General features: G+C 44.4%; 1 protein-coding gene across 5 annotated transcripts in view; it reads right to left on the bottom strand.

The window, feature by feature from the left end:
* Window positions 1-18876, bottom strand: part of ppip5k1b (diphosphoinositol pentakisphosphate kinase 1b) — a 112385-nt gene that overhangs the window by 4743 nt on the left and 88766 nt on the right. For 3 of the 5 annotated variants that reach the window (XM_083655010.1, XM_083655011.1, XM_083655012.1), the window contains exons 26-27: window positions 5089-5226; window positions 4163-4276 (exon numbers count right to left, since the gene is read on the bottom strand). In XM_083655010.1, the coding sequence (XP_083511136.1) occupies window positions 4163-4276; window positions 5089-5226 (252 nt within the window). Of the gene's footprint in view, window positions 1-4162; window positions 4277-5088; window positions 5227-15270; window positions 15334-18876 lie in introns of all 5 variants that reach the window. The other 2 variants (XM_083655008.1, XM_083655009.1) reach the window with 1 other exon arrangement.

Here is an 18876-nt window from a genome sequence, read left to right as displayed (position 1 = left end):
TGACGAGTTGGTAGTTTTGCGATTGGTGTGAGTCAATCTCCAAAACGCTGTTTCAAATAGCGAAGAAAATAACATTATCTCGATATTTAGGTCAGTATGATGATGATGATGATGATGACGATGATGATTGACGCACGCCAATCTAACCAATCAATGTCAAGTATAGGGAGCACATGTCATGTAAAGTCCTTTGGTCCGCTGGCATAATTGCAGTGTGAAAGCAAACCGAACTGGACCAAATGTATACAATGTAACAAAAACATGAGTTTGGTTCGGACCTTGGTCCGGACTTTTAGGTGTGAAAGCGCCCTTAAATGCATGAAATAAGGTCTGTGGTTAACAAAAGTTTATGGGAGTGGTCATTTGTGTTCAACAGGATAATCTTCACAAACATGAATCACTTCTATGCCTTTTGAAGCGTTTTCTGAAAATTGCATAAAAACCCCCATTTACGTTTCAAAAGTCGTATGGCGCTGAAGTAGAAAATGGTATGCTATGGAATGCATTTGTTGAAGCCATGCGTGGGGACCATGGACATCGCCATGATAGCTAGGTTGTGTCTTCTTCTTTTCTTTTTTGCTGTGTGGTGGAGACTGTCCGCTTATTGATGATTATTATTGATGAGGACTTGAAACTGATTACTCCCAGCAATCTGAATATTGGTGAGCATAAACATACTCTATGTTTGTGCTCTACATTATCTGATTTGCATAGCGCTGCCCTACAACTGAGCCTGGTACAGTGAATCTACATGTATCTGGAGGCCATAGGACAACATACATGTCACACCACCAGCAGAACAAGTAAAGTGTCCTATTCTTTCTGCTTCTATCCTCCAGCATCCTTCCCTGTACACGACTACAGAGGGTGATAAACTAGGCTAAATGGTGACAGGCAGCAACCTAGATTTGGAGCAGGTACAGCGAGAGAGAGAGAGAGAGAGAGAGAGAGAGAGAGAGAGAGAGAGAGAGAGAGAGAGAGAGAGAGAGAGAGACATCCAGAGTGAGCACAACAAAAATGTTAAAAAAGCAAAGAAGGGGATGAAAAAATAAAATAAGAGACAAGTGAAGACAGATCTGAGAGCAGCTGCTCCATCAAAAGCCAAATTAAACCGGCAAACACCCAGGAGGAAAACAAGAAAATAAATAAATAAAAACATTGAAAAAACTAGGTACATGTACAGTAGGTACATGTACAGTAGGGAGGGAAAGAAGGAGTGGCAACATTGTGGGGGGTGGAGAGGCCCAAAAGGGGGCCGGGTTGTTCTGCCCAAGTCCTATTTTCCTGGACTTTCTTAACTGATAGTGATTCCTCGGTGTGCGCTGCCTACAAGATGTTTACATTCTGCTGTTATTTCACTTGACAGTTTCAGGGCTGGGAAGAGGTGGGTTATTTTTATATTTGTCTATTAACACAGCTCACACTGAAGAATGCAGACTGATGATATACAGCTGTAACTTGATGTGTGTTAAATTGTTATTTTAGGTGTTTCCCCTAGGATGGATTTGTAGCAGCGAGTGGGTGGATGGGGGTTGGGGGGCTGTGCATGCAAACTTTTTTTTATTAGCGTGCCCTGCCTACTCAGGTCCTGCCTAGTGTTGCGAACTTGAAATGACCCAACCTAAAAAGCAAAGTTGGGAGAAGTATATTCCTCTATACAGGGGGGAGCGGGGAAGGGGAGGGGGGAGGAGTGGAACAATATCTCCAACAAAATTAAATTTGCTTATTCTCTGAATAGTAAAAAAAAAAAAAAAAAAAACATGCTGAGTAAGCTACAGTAATATAGTGCAAAACCTTTCTTTGAATGGTTTTTGAACTTGTGTTAGTGTGCATCTCTTTTTATTCTTGATTGTTCTATAATGATGTTTGTTGTTTCGGGACCACAATGGAAATAAGTTTGATGACTTGTTTGTGATATCCTGATGAATTATTTTGTACTGTATGCTTGTTGGTCTACGGTATTTTTTGATTTGTCAAATGAATTCATTCATTCAGGTTGGGGGGTCAGCGTCTTGCTCAAGGACACGTGGCTGCTGATGTGCCCCTACTTGTGGGGATTGAACGTGTGGCCTTTGGGTTACAATGCAGCATCTCTTACCTCGAGGTCACCCCTAGATAAATGAATGCCTGTTAAGTCTGCCTCTATCAACATGAAGGTCGTGCAGAACATGGGGGGAGGCAGATTAGCGCGTCTTTTTTGATCCAGGAAAAGGTTTTGCTGAGCGTGCAGCATGCCAGCATCGCCCTGCTTCACATTCACACAGTTACTCTATTGAGACATGGAAGCTGCACATCACACAGTTACTCTTATTGAGACGTGGAAGCTGCACATCACACAGTTACTCTTATTGAGACATGGAAGCTGCACATCACACAGTTACTCTTATTGAGACATGGAAGCTGCACATCACACAGTTACTCTTATTGAGACATGGAAGCTGCACATCACACAGTTACTCTTATTGAGACGTGGAAGCTGCACATCACACAGTTACTCTATTGAGACGTGGAAGCTGCACATCACACAGTTACTCTTATTGAGACATGGAAGCTGCACATCACACAGTTACTCTTATTGAGACATGGAAGCTGCACATCACACAGTTACTCTTATTGAGACGTGGAAGCTGCACATCACACAGTTACTCTATTGAGACGTGGAAGCTGCACATCACACAGTTACTCTTATTGAGACATGGAAGCTGCACATCACACAGTTACTCTTATTGAGACATGGAAGCTGCACATTACACAGTTACTCTTATTGAGACATGGAAGCTGCACATCACACAGTTACTCTTATTGAGACATGGAAGCTGCACAGCACACAGTTACTCTTATTGAGACGTGGAAGCTGCACATCACACAGTTACTCTTATTGAGACGTGGAAGCTGCACATCACACAGTTACTCTTATTGAGACATGGAAGCTGCACATCACACAGTTACTCTTATTGAGACATGGAAGCTGCACATCACACAGTTACTCTTATTGAGACATGGAAGCTGCACATCACACAGTTACTCTTATTGAGACGTGGAAGCTGCACATCACACAGTTACTCTTATTGAGACATGGAAGCTGCACATCACACAGTTACTCTTATTGAGACGTGGAAACTGCACATCACACAGTTACTCTTATTGAGACGTGGAAACTGCACATCACACAGTTACTCTTATTGAGACGTGGAAACTGCACAGCACAAATACTTTTCTACTGAGGATTAAATGCCTTGTTGAAGTCAGGGTATGAAATTAACACCAGGTAGGGAGACATTTGAATGAAAAACATATAATTACTTTGGCCTGTTAAAACTATTCTAGGAAGGATGTTTTTTTGTTTTTTTGTTTTTTGTCACCAGCCCTTGGCCTTAAGACATTTATTGGATTCAGTGATTTTTCCAGTCAAAACTAAAAACTAAAACTAAAAATACTTTCTTCAACCTTTATTAACCTTTAAGCTGTTGTACCAGGGGTCTAGGGGTCATTATTCATACTGTATAAATTGGACTTCACAAGACATACTATTCCACACATTTAGGTAGTCCCCAAAATCTACTCAGCCTGCCAATTGGTCAAATAATTTCTATATGCTAAGTGTATGGGAAAGGAATGACAGGAACCAAAGTCACTCTTTTCATAGTGTGACTTGACGGAAGCAGGAAGCAGGCTGCTGGACTAAGCTCCATGGTGCTGAACCATTTCAGTCGGCAGCGGAAGAAAATCTCTTTCCGCTCCCTTTCCACTCTGCCATTGGCTCCGCCCGGCTCTGAATGTCGGGCTGCGACCATTTATGGATTTCCTTTGCGCTACCTGGCTGCGTGTCGAATCTGTTGATCTCAAATGCCTCTGCCGCTGTGAAACAACAACAACAACGCTAGCTCGTTGCTACACACTGAAAATGTCAAGTTTTGATGAAGATTTGGAATGTGCAATAAAGCAGGCCTGCTTTGTACTTTCGGTGGATGGTTGTAAAGGTAACGGAGCCTTTTCCCCGCGCTAGCCCAGAGTGAGATTAACACCAGCCAGACTCTCTCCTGCGCGGACACAGTGTGAAACGGTGAGAGTCTGGCAAGCGATTTTCACAAGCAGATATCTGTCAAAGGAGACAGATAGGCTTGTGTGTTGCAGAAGGCTGTATAAGCATGAGCACACTCACGCCACAGAGGTCTGCTCGCCGGGCGAAGAGACGTCTCAGATCCCGAGGAGGACAGCGCCTGCTGGGGGCTGTACAGAGACGACTGGCTCTGGGAGTCAAACAGGGCCGAAAGCGCTGGAGGGATCAGAGACAAACACATCATACTCATCAGTTTATTGACCAAGTGCCATGAAGCCACGCTCATTTCACTTTACAGGAGATCCATTTTACATCTGAAAAACGTTGTCAAGATGCTTTTTTCGATTCAATAATACAAATAATTTACTGACTCGTATAATATGTGTGGTGGCCTGCAAAAACCCTTCACATGGTGGGAATCTGACATTTTCATTTTTTGACATTTCCATAAATTCACTCAAAATCACCCAAAAGCTCAAAGTAGCAGCAAAACTCACTTTCAATCTTCTTTGGCTCATTAACAACAATGTCTAGCAGTGACATGTGAAGGGTTCTCCCAGGCCGCCACACATATAATGAACCATTTCAAAGGTCTCAATGCAAGATCAATCATATCTGTGTCTGAAGCACCAAAAATCCACAATCCTTCTACAGTCGAGTTTCTTCTGTGTAGCAACACTGTAAAAAATTGACATTTTGACTTTTAATTAACTTTATTCACCAGATAGCTTTCTCTGGTGGACAGGAACTACATTAGGAGAGTTAAACATGCTACTCTTACAAAATGGCTGCTAGCATGAAAGTAAAGCACATTATGGGTTACTGTCACCTTGAGGCTATTTTGCTTACAAAACAGTTCTGTCTCTGAAATACTGACTGATTTCACTAAAATGTTTACCAAATGTATTTTTGCACTTTGAAATAAAATGTAGTTTTAATTATATTCCACATAAGATAGTGTGCAGGTTGCCTACCTTGCCTCTATCAATGGAGACCCACACAGCTAATAAGGACTCATGCGTGCCTACCTTTCATGGTCTTGGCGTGGGCCTCGCTGCTGCTCTCACACATCGTGTTGAGGAACTCATCCACCTGCTTGAGTGACAGCAGGTTGTGCAATGTCTCCAGTGGGTAGATAGAGGGCACCATGGAGCAGCCTTCGAAGCCTGCAGTACAGACAGGGGGAGACACAAAACGGAGCCGGTCGCACCACCCCTCCATCAGAGCTGGGTGGAGGAGGGGTGACACCTCCGCTCCCTGTGCATGCGGGCTGTTCTCCTGGTGGCCGCCCGTTCTCTCAATACTGGCAGGGCAGGAAAACCTTGGTCTACGCTGGACAAGTAGTGGACATATTTGCGGTAGAATAAACATTCTTAGTCTGTTCTATGCTTGATTGTTGATCAGTTAGATCTCATTAGTTTCGTTCTCTGTAAAGTCCTTTGAGACATGCTTATGATAGAGCTCAACAGTCAAGTTCAAATTTTCGATTTTCCCCCCGTTTTACATTTTTTGTTTTTGCTCCAACTGAAATGTTTTATGGTCACTCACGATTCAGTAGGTCACGGGTTGCCTCGGTTCCAGCCTTAAAACTTGTTATATAAGGATTTTCCAAAATTTATATGGAGAAAATGAATGGGGGAACTCTCTTGCGGGGCTGGAAACGTCACGGAAAGTCACGTGACTGTTGTTGAGCTCTATAAAAAGGGCTGTACAAAAAAAGAAGTCAGTTGAACTTGAGTACGACCTCCAAATGATGGTTGGTTGCCTTTCTGCAGTGGCTGGTAGAGGAGAGAAACTTCTTAGCCACAGCCAACATGTATCAGCATTACAGCTGGCCATTGGCTGATGAGCTGTTGCCTGACTGGAAGAACAGAACACTGCTGACCAGAATGTCAAGAAAGGTCACATACTGTATAAGACGGTTCGGATCAACTCACTCAAAATTAAGCCACATATTATAATAATAATATTATATATATTCACTGAAGATATAATTCACTAAGCTCCAACTAGGGTCAATGCAAAAAAATGTATCCCAAACCTGGAATATAAAAAGTTACATTTAACACATTAAAGCTGTGTTGTAGTGCAGGTTATCATACAGAGTGCTATATTAGGATAACACTCAATTAAATCTGAATCTTTCTTATGAATATGTAGTTTTGCCATGGTGGCAGGCTGACTTTCACACACAAAACGCACAGCGAATCAAACCAGTGGCATTCAGTGCAGCGCCGCAACGAGCACCATGATGAAGCAGTACCATGACAAAAGGAATGGATGGTCCATCCATCTCCCCAGAGAACATGCCGTCGCTCAGCCTTGCATTTCTCTCTGACTAATGTGCTAGTCTAGAGAGCTACAAATGTCTCCAAGGCAACTCCCTGAAATAGCTTATCTGATTCATAACAACACAAGCAGAATGATCTGCAGTCTTAATGGAGAGAAACCATTCAAGGCCTTGATAAGCAAGATATCAATGTCCGCCTCTTAATAAATTCGACATCTAACTTTTGGTGGGATTCATCAATGTTAATGCCGTTTCTCGCAGGATCAGTCATGAGGAGAGAACACAATACAGGAAGTCAAAGGTCTTAAAGGGAAAAAAAATCCAGCCTTGGATTCTCATTGTCAGACAGATATTGTCAATGTGTGACCTTCAGTCAGACAGATATACTCAATGTGTGACCCTCAGTCAGACAGATATACTCAATGTGTGACCTTCAGTCAGACAGATATCCTCAATGTGTGACCTTCAGTCAGATAGATATCCTCAATGTGTGACCCTCAGTCAGACAGATATACTCAATGTGTGACCTTCAGTCAGACAGATATACTCAATGTGTGACCCTCAGTCAGACAGATATACTCAATGTGTGACCCTCAGTCAGACAGATATACTCAATGTGTGACCTTCAGTCAGACAGATATCCTCAATGTGTGACCTTCAGTCAGATAGATATCCTCAATGTGTGACCTTCAGTCAGATAGATATCCTCAATGTGTGACCTTCAGTCAGACAGATATACTCAATGTGTGACCTTCAGTCAGACAGATATACTCAATGTGTGACCTTCAGTCAGACAGATATCCTCAATGTGTGACCCTCAGTCAGACAGATATCCTCAATGTGTGACCTTCAGTCAGACAGATATCCTCAATGTGTGACCTTCAGTCAGATAGATATCCTCAATGTGTGACCTTCAGTCAGACAGATATACTCAATGTGTGACCTTCAGTCAGACAGATATCCTCAATGTGTGACCCTCAGTCAGACAGATATCCTCAATGTGTGACCTTCAGTCAGATAGATATACTCAATGTGTGACCTTCAGTCAGATAGATATCCTCAATGTGTGACCTTCAGTCAGACAGATATACTCAATGTGTGACCTTCAGTCAGACAGATATCCTCAATGTGTGACCCTCAGTCAGACAGATATCCTCAATGTGTGACCCTCAGTCAGACAGATATCCTCAATGTGTGACCTTCAGTCAGATAGATATCCTCAATGTGTGACCCTCAGTCAGACAGATATCCTCAATGTGTGACCCTCAGTCAGATAGATATCCTCAATGTGTGACCCTCAGTCAGACAGATATACTCAATGTGTGACCTTCAGTCAGACAGATATCCTCAATGTGTGACCCTCAGTCAGACAGATATACTCAATGTGTGACCTTCAGTCAGACAGATATCCTCAATGTGTGACCCTCAGTCAGACAGATATCCTCAATGTGTGACCTTCAGTCAGATAGATATCCTCAATGTGTGACCCTCAGTCAGACAGATATCCTCAATGTGTGACCCTCAGTCAGATAGATATCCTCAATGTGTGACCCTCAGTCAGACAGATATCCTCAATGTGTGACCCTCAGTCAGACAGATATCCTCAATGTGTGACCTTCAGTCAGATAGATATACTCAATGTGTGACCTTCAGTCAGATAGATATCCTCAATGTGTGACCCTCAGTCAGATAGATATCCTCAATGTGTGACCTTCAGTCAGATAGATATCCTCAATGTGTGACCCTCAGTCAGATAGATATCCTCAATGTGTGACCTTCAGTCAGATAGATATCCTCAATGTGTGAACTTCAGTCAGATAGATATCCTCAATGTGTGACCCTCAGTCAGATAGATATCCTCAATGTGTGACCCTCAGTCAGATAGATATCCTCAATGTGTGACCCTCAGTCAGATAGATATCCTCAATGTGTGACCTTCAGTCAGACAGATATACTCAATGTGTGACCTTCAGTACATTCCAGGAGTTGTTTTGGGTTTCCCTGAACCTGCCTTGTCTACTCAACCTGACGCTGCCAGATGGATGGTTTTGTCTTCTTGTGGCGTGATCTGATCTCATGATCTTGTGCGAATCCAGCTGCCTTTCAAGGTTATTGTTTACTTTCTGTTAGTGATTTCCTACATTTCCCACAATGCCTTTGGACAAGTTACCCATGAGGACGGGCCGCAGGTATGAACGTGTTGCTTTCAAACAAAGGTGGGTGTATGGGCATATAAATATGGCTAGCTAAGCTAATGTCATGTCAATTATCACAGCTGCACCTCTTACTGAAAACTCATGTCTTGTGGCTGTATTGCATTCTGGGATATTGAGGCTACTGTCAGTGGAGAAATTGGTCTGTCATTTCTATCATGGACTTCTCCCTGTAGGCAAAATGGTGAATCTGGAAAGAAGCCACTAATATTTGATTCTGAAGGACTCACACCAACATGTAATGTTTACTGTTTATGTTTACTGTTGCTGTCTGATCGCTGAAACATTTTCAAACTCCACTGCTGGAAATATCCAAAAGTGACATCAAATAGTTTACATTTGGCCCATTATCCACAATATCCAGGGTAATAAGAAAATACATCAAACAACAAAATCGGCCCAAACCTGCACGATACATCACCAATACCAGTTTTAAATAGAGCTGCCGAAAATAATCGATTCAGAGATGCATCGCGATGCTTAATAGGACGATTCTGAATCGATTAACAAATATCAAAAATCAATTATTTAATTTTATTTTTATTTTTTTATAATCAAATAAAATAGAATGTAAGTACATGCAGTTGTTTATTTTAATTATGGATCATAATACAATGCAATTCCAAATGCACTTTTATTTTAAAAGTAGCCACACAGTGAGAAAAAAGAAAGTGAGAAAAAATAAATCATGTATTGCGGAAAAAGTGATGCATCGATTTAAGATGCATCGTATAATCGAATCGAATCGAATCGTAGACTTGTATAATCGAATCGTATCGAATCGTGAGATCAGTGAAGATGCACAGCTCTAGTTTTAAACAAGCTTGAAGTGTTTTAGGGTGGTTTTTCTTTGAAGCCCTGCCCTTACTTTATGACTGTGAATGTAGAACAGTGTTCCCCTTAATGTCAGGCCTGGAGCGATTTCGAAACGTACCCCGACCGGCCGGTGGGGTGGGGGTGGGGGCCGTCGCTGGCAACGCTAAACTTTTAGCTAACCTGTTTTTTTTTTTTTTTTTTTTTTTTTTTTTTTTACCTTTATTTATACAGGGGTAGTCTCACTGAGAGCAATGCTCTCTTTTTCAGGAGCACCCTGTTCACATTCACACACACATTCATACATCTATGTTCGCAATGGCATCCTAAGTATCATCATACTATTATGGGATGCGATGGGAACAGTTGTATTATGGGATGTGCGTTTCCCAGGCAACGACACGTATTGACAAGTTTTGGAACAGCGCCGCACGCTGGCACAATGCTCCTAAAAGCAAAATGCGTATTGTTTTGAATGATTTGGCATCTTCTATTTCTGTCAACACAAGTATTGTTGTATTGTAATAATATGTCATAAAGGTTTATTGAAATTTTGGGGAGAGCAGGGAAAAAAAGAAAAAGAGTAGAATGGTAGGGGAAACAAATATGGCCAATGCAGCATTATCAATCAGGCCAAGTGTGGTACTACACAACGCGGGTCACAAGCTAAGATCAATGTTCAACATGAGGTCTCTTTATAATAATAATAATAATAGTAATACATTAAATTGATCAAGGCTTCTGTTAAGAGTAGGACAGCACGCGCTTTAACACCTGAATATTTAAAAGCTGTGATGTCTGGGCGGCTCAGCAAACAACATTATCCACAATCAACAATGTCAAAAGTTTGATTCTGGCTCCTAAACTTTACCCCCTGCCCCAACGTTCCTGTCTGTCTTTACTTTACATTTTCTAATAAAGCAGAAGTAGCATAAAGAAAAAGAAAAAGAAAAGTCCTATAAGATGTTTTTTATTGTCTCTCTCTCTTTGCTGCAGACCTTTCTCTCCATACAGATATCAAATTTAGCTCACACACCAGATGCAGCAGATGAGCAGAAAACACTGATGCTACACTGCACCATTCCTTCAACCGTTTACCTATAGTCATTCACGAGGGTGGAGGACAGGAAAGGGATGACAGAAACATCTGGAACAGCAAAGGAATAAAACAAAATGAAATGACAGACATGTCAAATTGTAAAAAGTCAAAATCCTAGTGTACTAATCTGTAGCAAGTGAGAACCAAGCAGGTCTCAAAACATCTGCAGGTCATTAACAGACCATCTTCTCTGCTGACTGAAGAAGAGAATAATTGGGTAGCTGCATTAAGGTGACACAGCGCACCAAGACGTGCTCCAGAAACTCTCTACAAAATCAGCAGTTTTTCTGAACAGGCCACCGCTTAATTAGCCAATTAAAATCAGGGATGAGAAGATGACCCAGATCTTTCATCAGACACTCAAATATCTGCCATCTGGCCAGGATACCAGAAACATCTTCTGCGAGCGCTGAGGGAGACGCAGCGGTACCCCGTCATGACCTCCCACACAGCACACCAGCCAAATCAGTCCCGTCAACGACTCCTCTCTTAGACCAACTCTTTTCTACAGTTTTCTTTTCTGTGTGCTAACTGCTACTAGAGGAGGGAACATGCACACGGTGCAGTCCAGGCAAGCTTCAAACTCGTCCACAGAAGACCAGGTTTCTGTGCGCCATCGAGTGTCATCCACCCAGCATGCATGTAGAGCAAGTGGTCTTCCTTGTGCAGTCACATGGTATGATTACCAATCAAAAGGCAAAAGGCAAAGTGGTGCATAGAATCCGGCATGCATGCAAGAAGACATCAACAAAATAACCAAGATGTTTAAGGATGGACATGAAATGAAATGGAGCAATGAGGATAAATATAGAGAGAGAGAGGAGAGAGGAGAGAGAGAGAGAGAGAGAGAGAGACAGAGAGAGAGAGGAGAGAGAGAGAGAGAGGATGAATGCAGAGGAGGAAAAACTGAGTAAGGGCAAAATAACAGGCTAGGGTGGAGAAGAAAACAAAGGGTAGGCTTCCCCTTTGTTTAGTGTGTTGTTTTGTTCATGATGAACACTATGTAAAGCTCAGACTGCAGTGGCAGCTCCTCCCTGCCACAGCACTGCACCAATGGGGTGAGGTGGAGGAGGAGGAGGAGGAGGCAGCGATAAGTGCGTGGGCTCTACGGGGGCTGACCGTGGACGGACTCCTGGCCGGACGCCAGCCAGGTCTCCAGGAGGCGCAGGTGGTAAGGGCAGCAGAGCAGGTGGTGGTCCATGGCCCCGTCCACAGCGGGCAGCCCCCCCAGCGGCCGGGCCACGGGGTGGACCTCCACTAGGGGCTCTGAGGGACAAGAGGCAGAGCAGGGAGAGAGGAGGAGAGCACAGTGGAGCAGGAGGACAGGAGCAGGGAGAGAGGAGGAGAACACAGTGGAGCAGGAGGACAGGAGCAGGGAGAGAGGAGGAGAGCACAGTGGAGCAGGAGGAGGACAGGAGCAGGGAGAGAGGAGGAGAACACAGTGGAGCAGGAGGAGGACAGGAGCAGGGAGAGAGGAGGAGAGCACAGTGGAGCAGGAGGAGGACAGGAGCAGGGAGAGAGGAGGAGAACACAGTGGAGCAGGAGGAGGACAGGAGCAGGGAGAGAGGAGGAGAGCACAGTGGAGCAGGAGGAGGACAGGAGCAGGGAGAGAGGAGGAGAGCACAGTGGAGCAGGACAGGAGCAGGGAGAGAGGAGGAGAACACAGTGGAGCAGGAGGACAGGAGCAGGGAGAGAGGAGGAGAGCACAGTGGAGCAGGAGGAGGACAGGAGCAGGGAGAGAGGAGGAGAAGAACACAGTGGAGCAGGAGGACAGGAGCAGGGAGAGAGGAGGAGAGCACAGTGGAGCAGGAGGAGGACAGGAGCAGGGAGAGAGGAGGAGAGCACAGTGGAGCAGGAGGAGGACAGGAGCAGGGAGAGAGGAGGAGAGCACAGTGGAGCAGGAGGACAGGAGCAGGGAGAGAGGAGGAGAACACAGTGGAGCAGGAGGAGGACAGGAGCAGGGAGAGAGGAGAACACAGTGGAGCAGGAGGACAGGAGCAGGGAGAGAGGAGGAGAGCACAGTGGAGCAGGAGGACAGGAGCAGGGAGAGAGGAGAACACAGTGGAGCAGGAGGACAGGAGCAGGGAGAGAGGAGGAGAGCACAGTGGAGCAGGAGGACAGGAGCAGGGAGAGAGGAGGAGAACACAGTGGAGCAGGAGGAGGACAGGAGCAGGGAGAGAGGAGGAGAGCACAGTGGAGCAGGAGGAGGACAGGAGCAGGGAGAGAGGAGGAGAACACAGTGGAGCAGGAGGACAGGAGCAGGGAGAGAGGAGGAGAGCACAGTGGAGCAGGAGGACAGGAGCAGGGAGAGAGGAGGAGAGCACAGTGGAGCAGGAGGACAGGAGCAGGGAGAGAGGAGGAGAGCACAGTGGAGCAGGAGGAGGACAGGAGTGGTGAAGGGCACAGGGCTAAAGGAGCAGTGAGGCTTTGGCTTGGTGGATTGTGTTTGCAAAGTGGCTTCACTAGATAAAGAAATAATTTAGAAAACACAGTCAGTAATAGTAGAGAGACAAGTAGAGAAAATTGCAAATATGCTGCATTCTTAGCCTGATATCAGACTGAATTATCAACTAGAACGACCGCACCGCGGATATATGCCTCTGCCAACAAGTGAGCAGTCGACATCCATGTCTGTCCAGACTTTGACGTTTGAGCCAAATGTGAAGAAATTCCTTACTGAGATATGGCGTTAACAAGCTTGAAAATGGCGTTTGAGAGGTCACAGTGACCTTGACCTTTGACCACCAAAATGTAATCAGTTCATCCTGGAGTCCAAGTGGACGTTTGAGCCAAATGTCTATTGTTTATTAAAACGGATCCCCATTAGCTGCTACCTAAACGACCACTAGTCTTCCTGGGGTCCAATACAATAATATACATTACATAACAGACAACGCAATAGAATAATGTGACAAAATTCTGGGCGTTCCTGAGATAACGCATTAACGAGGTCGAAAATGGAGTTTGTGAGGTCACAGTGACCTTGAACTTTGACTTTTGACCACCAAAATCTAATCAGTTCATACTTGAGTCCAAGTGGACGTCTGAGGCAAATTTGATGAAATTCCGTCAAGGCGTTCCTGAGATATCACATTAACGAGCTTGAAAATGGCATTTGTGAGGTCACAGTGCCCTTGACCTTTGACCACCAAAATCTAATCAGTTCATCCTTGAGTCCAAGTGAATGTTTGGGCCAAATATGACGGAATTCAGTCAAGGCGTTCCTGCGATATCGCGTTAATGAGCTTGAAAATAGTGTTTGTGAGGTCACAGTGACCTTGAACATTGACCACCAAAATCTAATCAGTTCATACTTGAGTCCAAGTGGACGTTTGAGGCAAATTTGATGAAATTCCGCCAAGACGTTCCTGCGAGATTGCGTTAATGAACATCGGACGGACGGAGAGACAACCCCACCGGCTTCCCACTCGCAGACACGGCCAAGCCAAGACACTGACCAAGCCGGAAGTACCACTGCCAGGAATTGAACCTGGGGCTCCGTGGTGGTAGGTGAGAGCGTTCATCACAGACACCTCTGTATTCAGATATTTTAAGGAGATGCCAGGCTGTCAAAGAACCCAGTCCAACAACATACTGTTGACTGTTGATACTCCTGCTTAAAGTTCAATCAATCAATTTGAGTCTGCCTGAGTGAGTGCCAGCGGTCATCAGACTGCTTCCACACGCTGGCTCCCAGAGCTATTTATCTAAAGAGGAGACTCATATCCAAATATTACAATCCCTGAGCAATAGCTCTCAATTCCATTTTCTCAGCTTATAAGAAACAGCCCTGCCTTTCCACTTGGTTGTATAAAACTGCCTGAAAAATATTTCAGGAAAATAATGAAGGAATTGCCATACCGCAACTTTCACACACCATGTCTAAAAAATATTTTCAGAAAACAAAAACTAGTATAGGGAGAGTTGCTAATTTAGTTCCCAACTGCTACAGTTTGCAAAAGAAATTGAGCTACTGCTCCTCCGCAAACAGATACGGACAATAGAGCAACAGATACTCAAGACAGTAGAATGGTGTACTGTTCATCAATGAAATATGACACTGCGTATTTTAAGTGACATGGGATTTTGGTTAAGAATAAAAAATAAAGGTATTTCATTTCAATTGCCTCAGAAATAACACAGTTTGTTGTGAAATGGTACACTTATTTTTAAGTGATCCAAACTGAGAAATGAATAGAAGGTTAATGTAAAAGCAACTCTAAATTTCTGTGGTCTAAACTAATGAATTAATGACCAAATGAAATAAAATTGCAACTTTGACTTTGAATTCCTGTGGTACCAACTAAACAATCAATGAGAAAATGAAACAAAATGACACATTTCAATACATTTCTGTGGTCCAAAAATGAGAAATGGATGGAATAGATGGGGTGAAAGGAATGGGTTGGATTGCCACAAAGTGCAAGTGAAGACATGTGATAATGTTATGTGCACAAACACCCACACGTGGAAATATATCAAAGGGAGATATGTTCCACATAGAAACATCCATCCTGTGGAGAGACAGCAGGATCACAGGGGCATATTAACAGGTGCAGGCAGAGCAGACGGTGTTAAAGGTGAGGGCTGAATCCAACAAAACACCGAGGGGGTGTGCTGATTAAACTCAGGAGGAAAAATCGTGATCGTGGAGGCGTTTGAATTTTAATTACGCAGCCAACGTCAAACCCCAAAAATAGAAAACAGGAAATGTTCTCCCCAAAAAAGGTCATGCAAGATAACAGGGAAGCTGGAGGAGTGTCGAGATATAAACGTGAAAAAGAGGCAGACATACCATTAGTCGGATGCCTGGCATACGACACAGAAAACCTCTTTACTGCCGGCATAGAGAACAGCTCTGAGGAGATAAGAGAGGTAACTGGTGTTACTGGGACTGCAGGCTCCTGGTACCTGTGTCTGCCTGTGTGTGTGTGTGTGTGTGTGTGTGTGTGTGTGTGTGTGTGTGTGTGTGTGTGTGTGTGTTTACATGTGTGCATATGAAAGAGAGAGGGAAAGGAAGACATATAGAAGGAGAGGCAGCCAGAGAGAGACAGACAGAGACAGGCAGAGAGAGGCAAGAGAGAGAGAGGCAGACAGACAGAGAGAGAGAGAGAGAGAGAGAGAGACAAGACAGAGAGACAGGCAGACAGACAGAGAGAGAGAGGCAGACAGACAGAGACAGGCAGACAGAGAGAGACAGGCAGACAAACAGAGAGAGGCAGACAGAGAGACAGACAGACAGAGAGAGAGACAGACAGAGAGACAGGCAGACAAACAGAGAGAGGCAGACAGAGAGACAGACAGACAGACAGAGAGAGAGACAGACAGAGAGACAGGCAGACCAACAGAGAGAGAGGCAGACAGAGAGACAGACAGACAGACAGAGTTGGCCCGTCGATTCATCAACGTCCATTTGTTTGCCAACCAAGATGCGTGAAAATGAAAATGAGGGCATCTCTGAATAAACAGAACAGAGACAGAGCATCAGAGGTGAATGGGAAGGCTATGGAGTGGATGCAGTAGATCAGGGTTTTTCAAAGTGTGGGAGAGTGAGCCCCCCCCCCCCCCCCCACACACTTATTACTAGAAATCTTGCGCGTTCGATTCCTATCGCCCACCGTGCAGGCTTACATACGCAGCTTGCCCGCAGCTCGTCTGCGGCATGGCCTCACCTGCTGTATTGGCATGCGCCTGCAGTGCACAATTGCACAACTTCGCCTCACTGATGACATGACTCACTGATGACATGACTCACTGATGACATCACAATTGCTCGAGTGACCATCCCTGATCACATCATGGAGAGCTCGAGTGACATCACTCAGCGCACAATTGCTCAAATTCGCATCACTGATGAAGTCAGTGAGTGATCAGTAGTGAGAGAAAAGTAGAGTCCGCACATTGACTGATTATGTCATAGACACTTTGACATCATCAGTGACATCACAATTGCTCGAGTGACCCTCACTGATGACATCGAGTGCTCGAGTGACATCACTGATGAGGTCATAGACATTGTGACATCATCAGTGACATCATCACTGACCAAAATCATCACAATGTGGGACCAAAATCGCACAGACAGACAGAGCCCACATACACAATTATATGATGATGATGATGATGATGTATGTTCCACTCGGGCATAAAAATTAGTTCCAAAAATGTTGTAAAGGTCTTTATTCTATATTCTTTAAGATTTTAAAAGCAACTTTATCCTTCTTTTTCAAATACCTACTTTTAAACATCTTTATCCACTCTGAAGGACTTTTAATCGTGTTTTTTTTGGACAAATCATTTTTATAACGAGCGGGATACCTGTCTCTCACCAGGGCTCTCACCTCACTCGCCTCAACAACAGGCACAGGCAGCCAGATTGTGTGAGCTCCGCCCCCGGCTGATTTGCTGCGCAGCCATTGTGCAGCCAGCGTGGCCAAGTTGCGCATTTTCTTCCCTCTGTTTTTCCCCATCCCACCGGCGCACGGCCCGCCGCCTCCCCTCAAGTTGTCTCATGCCCCACAGGGGAGGCGCGCCCCACAGGGCAGGCGCGCCCCACAGGGGAGGCGCGCCCCACAGGGCAGGCGCGCCCCACAGGGGAGGCGCGCTCCACAGGGGAGGCGTGCCCCACAGGGCAGGCGTGCCCCACAGGGCAGGCGTGCCCCACAGGGGAGGCGTGCTCCACAGGGGAGGCGTGCTCCACAGGGGAGGCGTGCCCCACACTTTGAAAAGCGCTGCAGTAGATGATGGATGTGTGGGATGAATGGTCGGCATGCACAGGAGCCATATTGGGCTTTAGTGGGCTGGGCATTTCAGGGTGACAGGAGACAATTTGTGAATTCAACCTTTCTTTCTTTCTTTGGAGTGCTATTGACGTTCTCTTTAACTTTAACAAATGCCCTCACTCTGAAGGCAGGTAAACACAGGTGGGGGGACTCTAGGACCAAGGGGAAAAAGTAAATGCAACTGATCACACTATGGACAAAGACAAGAAAAGGATAAGATGCCTAAAAGCAAGCAGTGATTCTCAACCCTTTTTATATCAAGGACCCCTAATTTAGTCCACATTAGAGTCCACAGCCACACGTGAAATCCTGTCCACAATTCCACGACGATCTGTATTGTAGGTAGAGAGATAACAGACGATCTGTATTGTAGGTAGAGAGATAACAGACGATCTGTATTGTAGGTAGAGAGATAACAGACGATCTGTATTGTAGGTAGAGAGATAACAGACGATCTGTATTGTAGGTAGAGAGATAACAGACGATCTGTATTGTAGGTAGAGAGATAACAGACTGTCTGTATTGTAGGTAGAGAGATAACAGACTGTCTGTATTGTAGGTAGAGAGATAACAGACGATCTGTATTGTAGGTAGAGAGATAACAGACTGTCTGTATTGTAGGTAGAGAGATAACAGACTGTCTGTATTGTAGGTAGAGAGATAACAGACTGTCTGTATTGTAGGTAGAGAGATAACAGACTGTCTGTATTGTAGGTAGAGAGATAACAGACTGTCTGTATTGTAGGTAGAGAGATAACAGACGATCTGTATTGTAGGTAGAGAGATAACAGACGATCTGTATTGTAGGTAGAGAGATAACAGACTGTCTGTATTGTAGGTAGAGAGATAACAGACGATCTGTATTGTAGGTAGAGAGATAACAGACGATCTGTATTGTAGGTAGAGAGATAACAGACGATCTGTATTGTAGGTAGAGAGATAACAGACGATCTGTATTGTAGGTAGAGAGATAACAGACGATCTGTATTGTAGGTAGAGAGATAACAGACGATCTGTATTGTAGGTAGAGAGATAACAGACGATCTGTATTGTAGGTAGAGAGATAACAGACGATCTGTATTGTAGGTAGAGAGATAACAGACTGTCTGTATTGTAGGTAGAGAGATAACAGACGATCTGTATTGTAGGTAGAGAGATAACAGACGATCTGTATTGTAGGTAGAGAGATAACAGACGATCTGTATTGTAGGTAGAGAGATAACAGACGATCTGTATTGTAGGTAGAGAGATAACAGACGATCTGTATTGTAGGTAGAGAGATAACAGACGATCTGTATTGTAGGTAGAGAGATAACAGACGATCTGTATTGTAGGTAGAGAGATAACAGACGATCTGTATTGTAGGTAGAGAGATAACAGACGATCTGTATTGTAGGTAGAGAGATAACAGACTGTCTGTATTGTAGGTAGAGAGATAACAGACGATCTGTATTGTAGGTAGAGAGATAACAGACGGTCTGTATTATAGGTAGAGAGATAACAGCAACACTATGATCAAAACAGTCATTCTTCTACATTCTCTAATTGCGTTATCTTCATGTAAATTAAATAATGGTGACGTTTTAACAAGCCGTCAATTTGCTGGGGACCCCCTGGCT

The sequence above is a fragment of the Poromitra crassiceps genome (assembly GCF_964638095.1).
Source record: "Poromitra crassiceps genome assembly, chromosome: 18".
Classification (NCBI taxonomy): Eukaryota; Metazoa; Chordata; class Actinopteri; order Beryciformes; family Melamphaidae; genus Poromitra; species Poromitra crassiceps.
The sequence above is the reverse complement of the archived record's forward strand: the minus strand, read 5'-3'. Positions and strand labels throughout refer to the sequence as shown.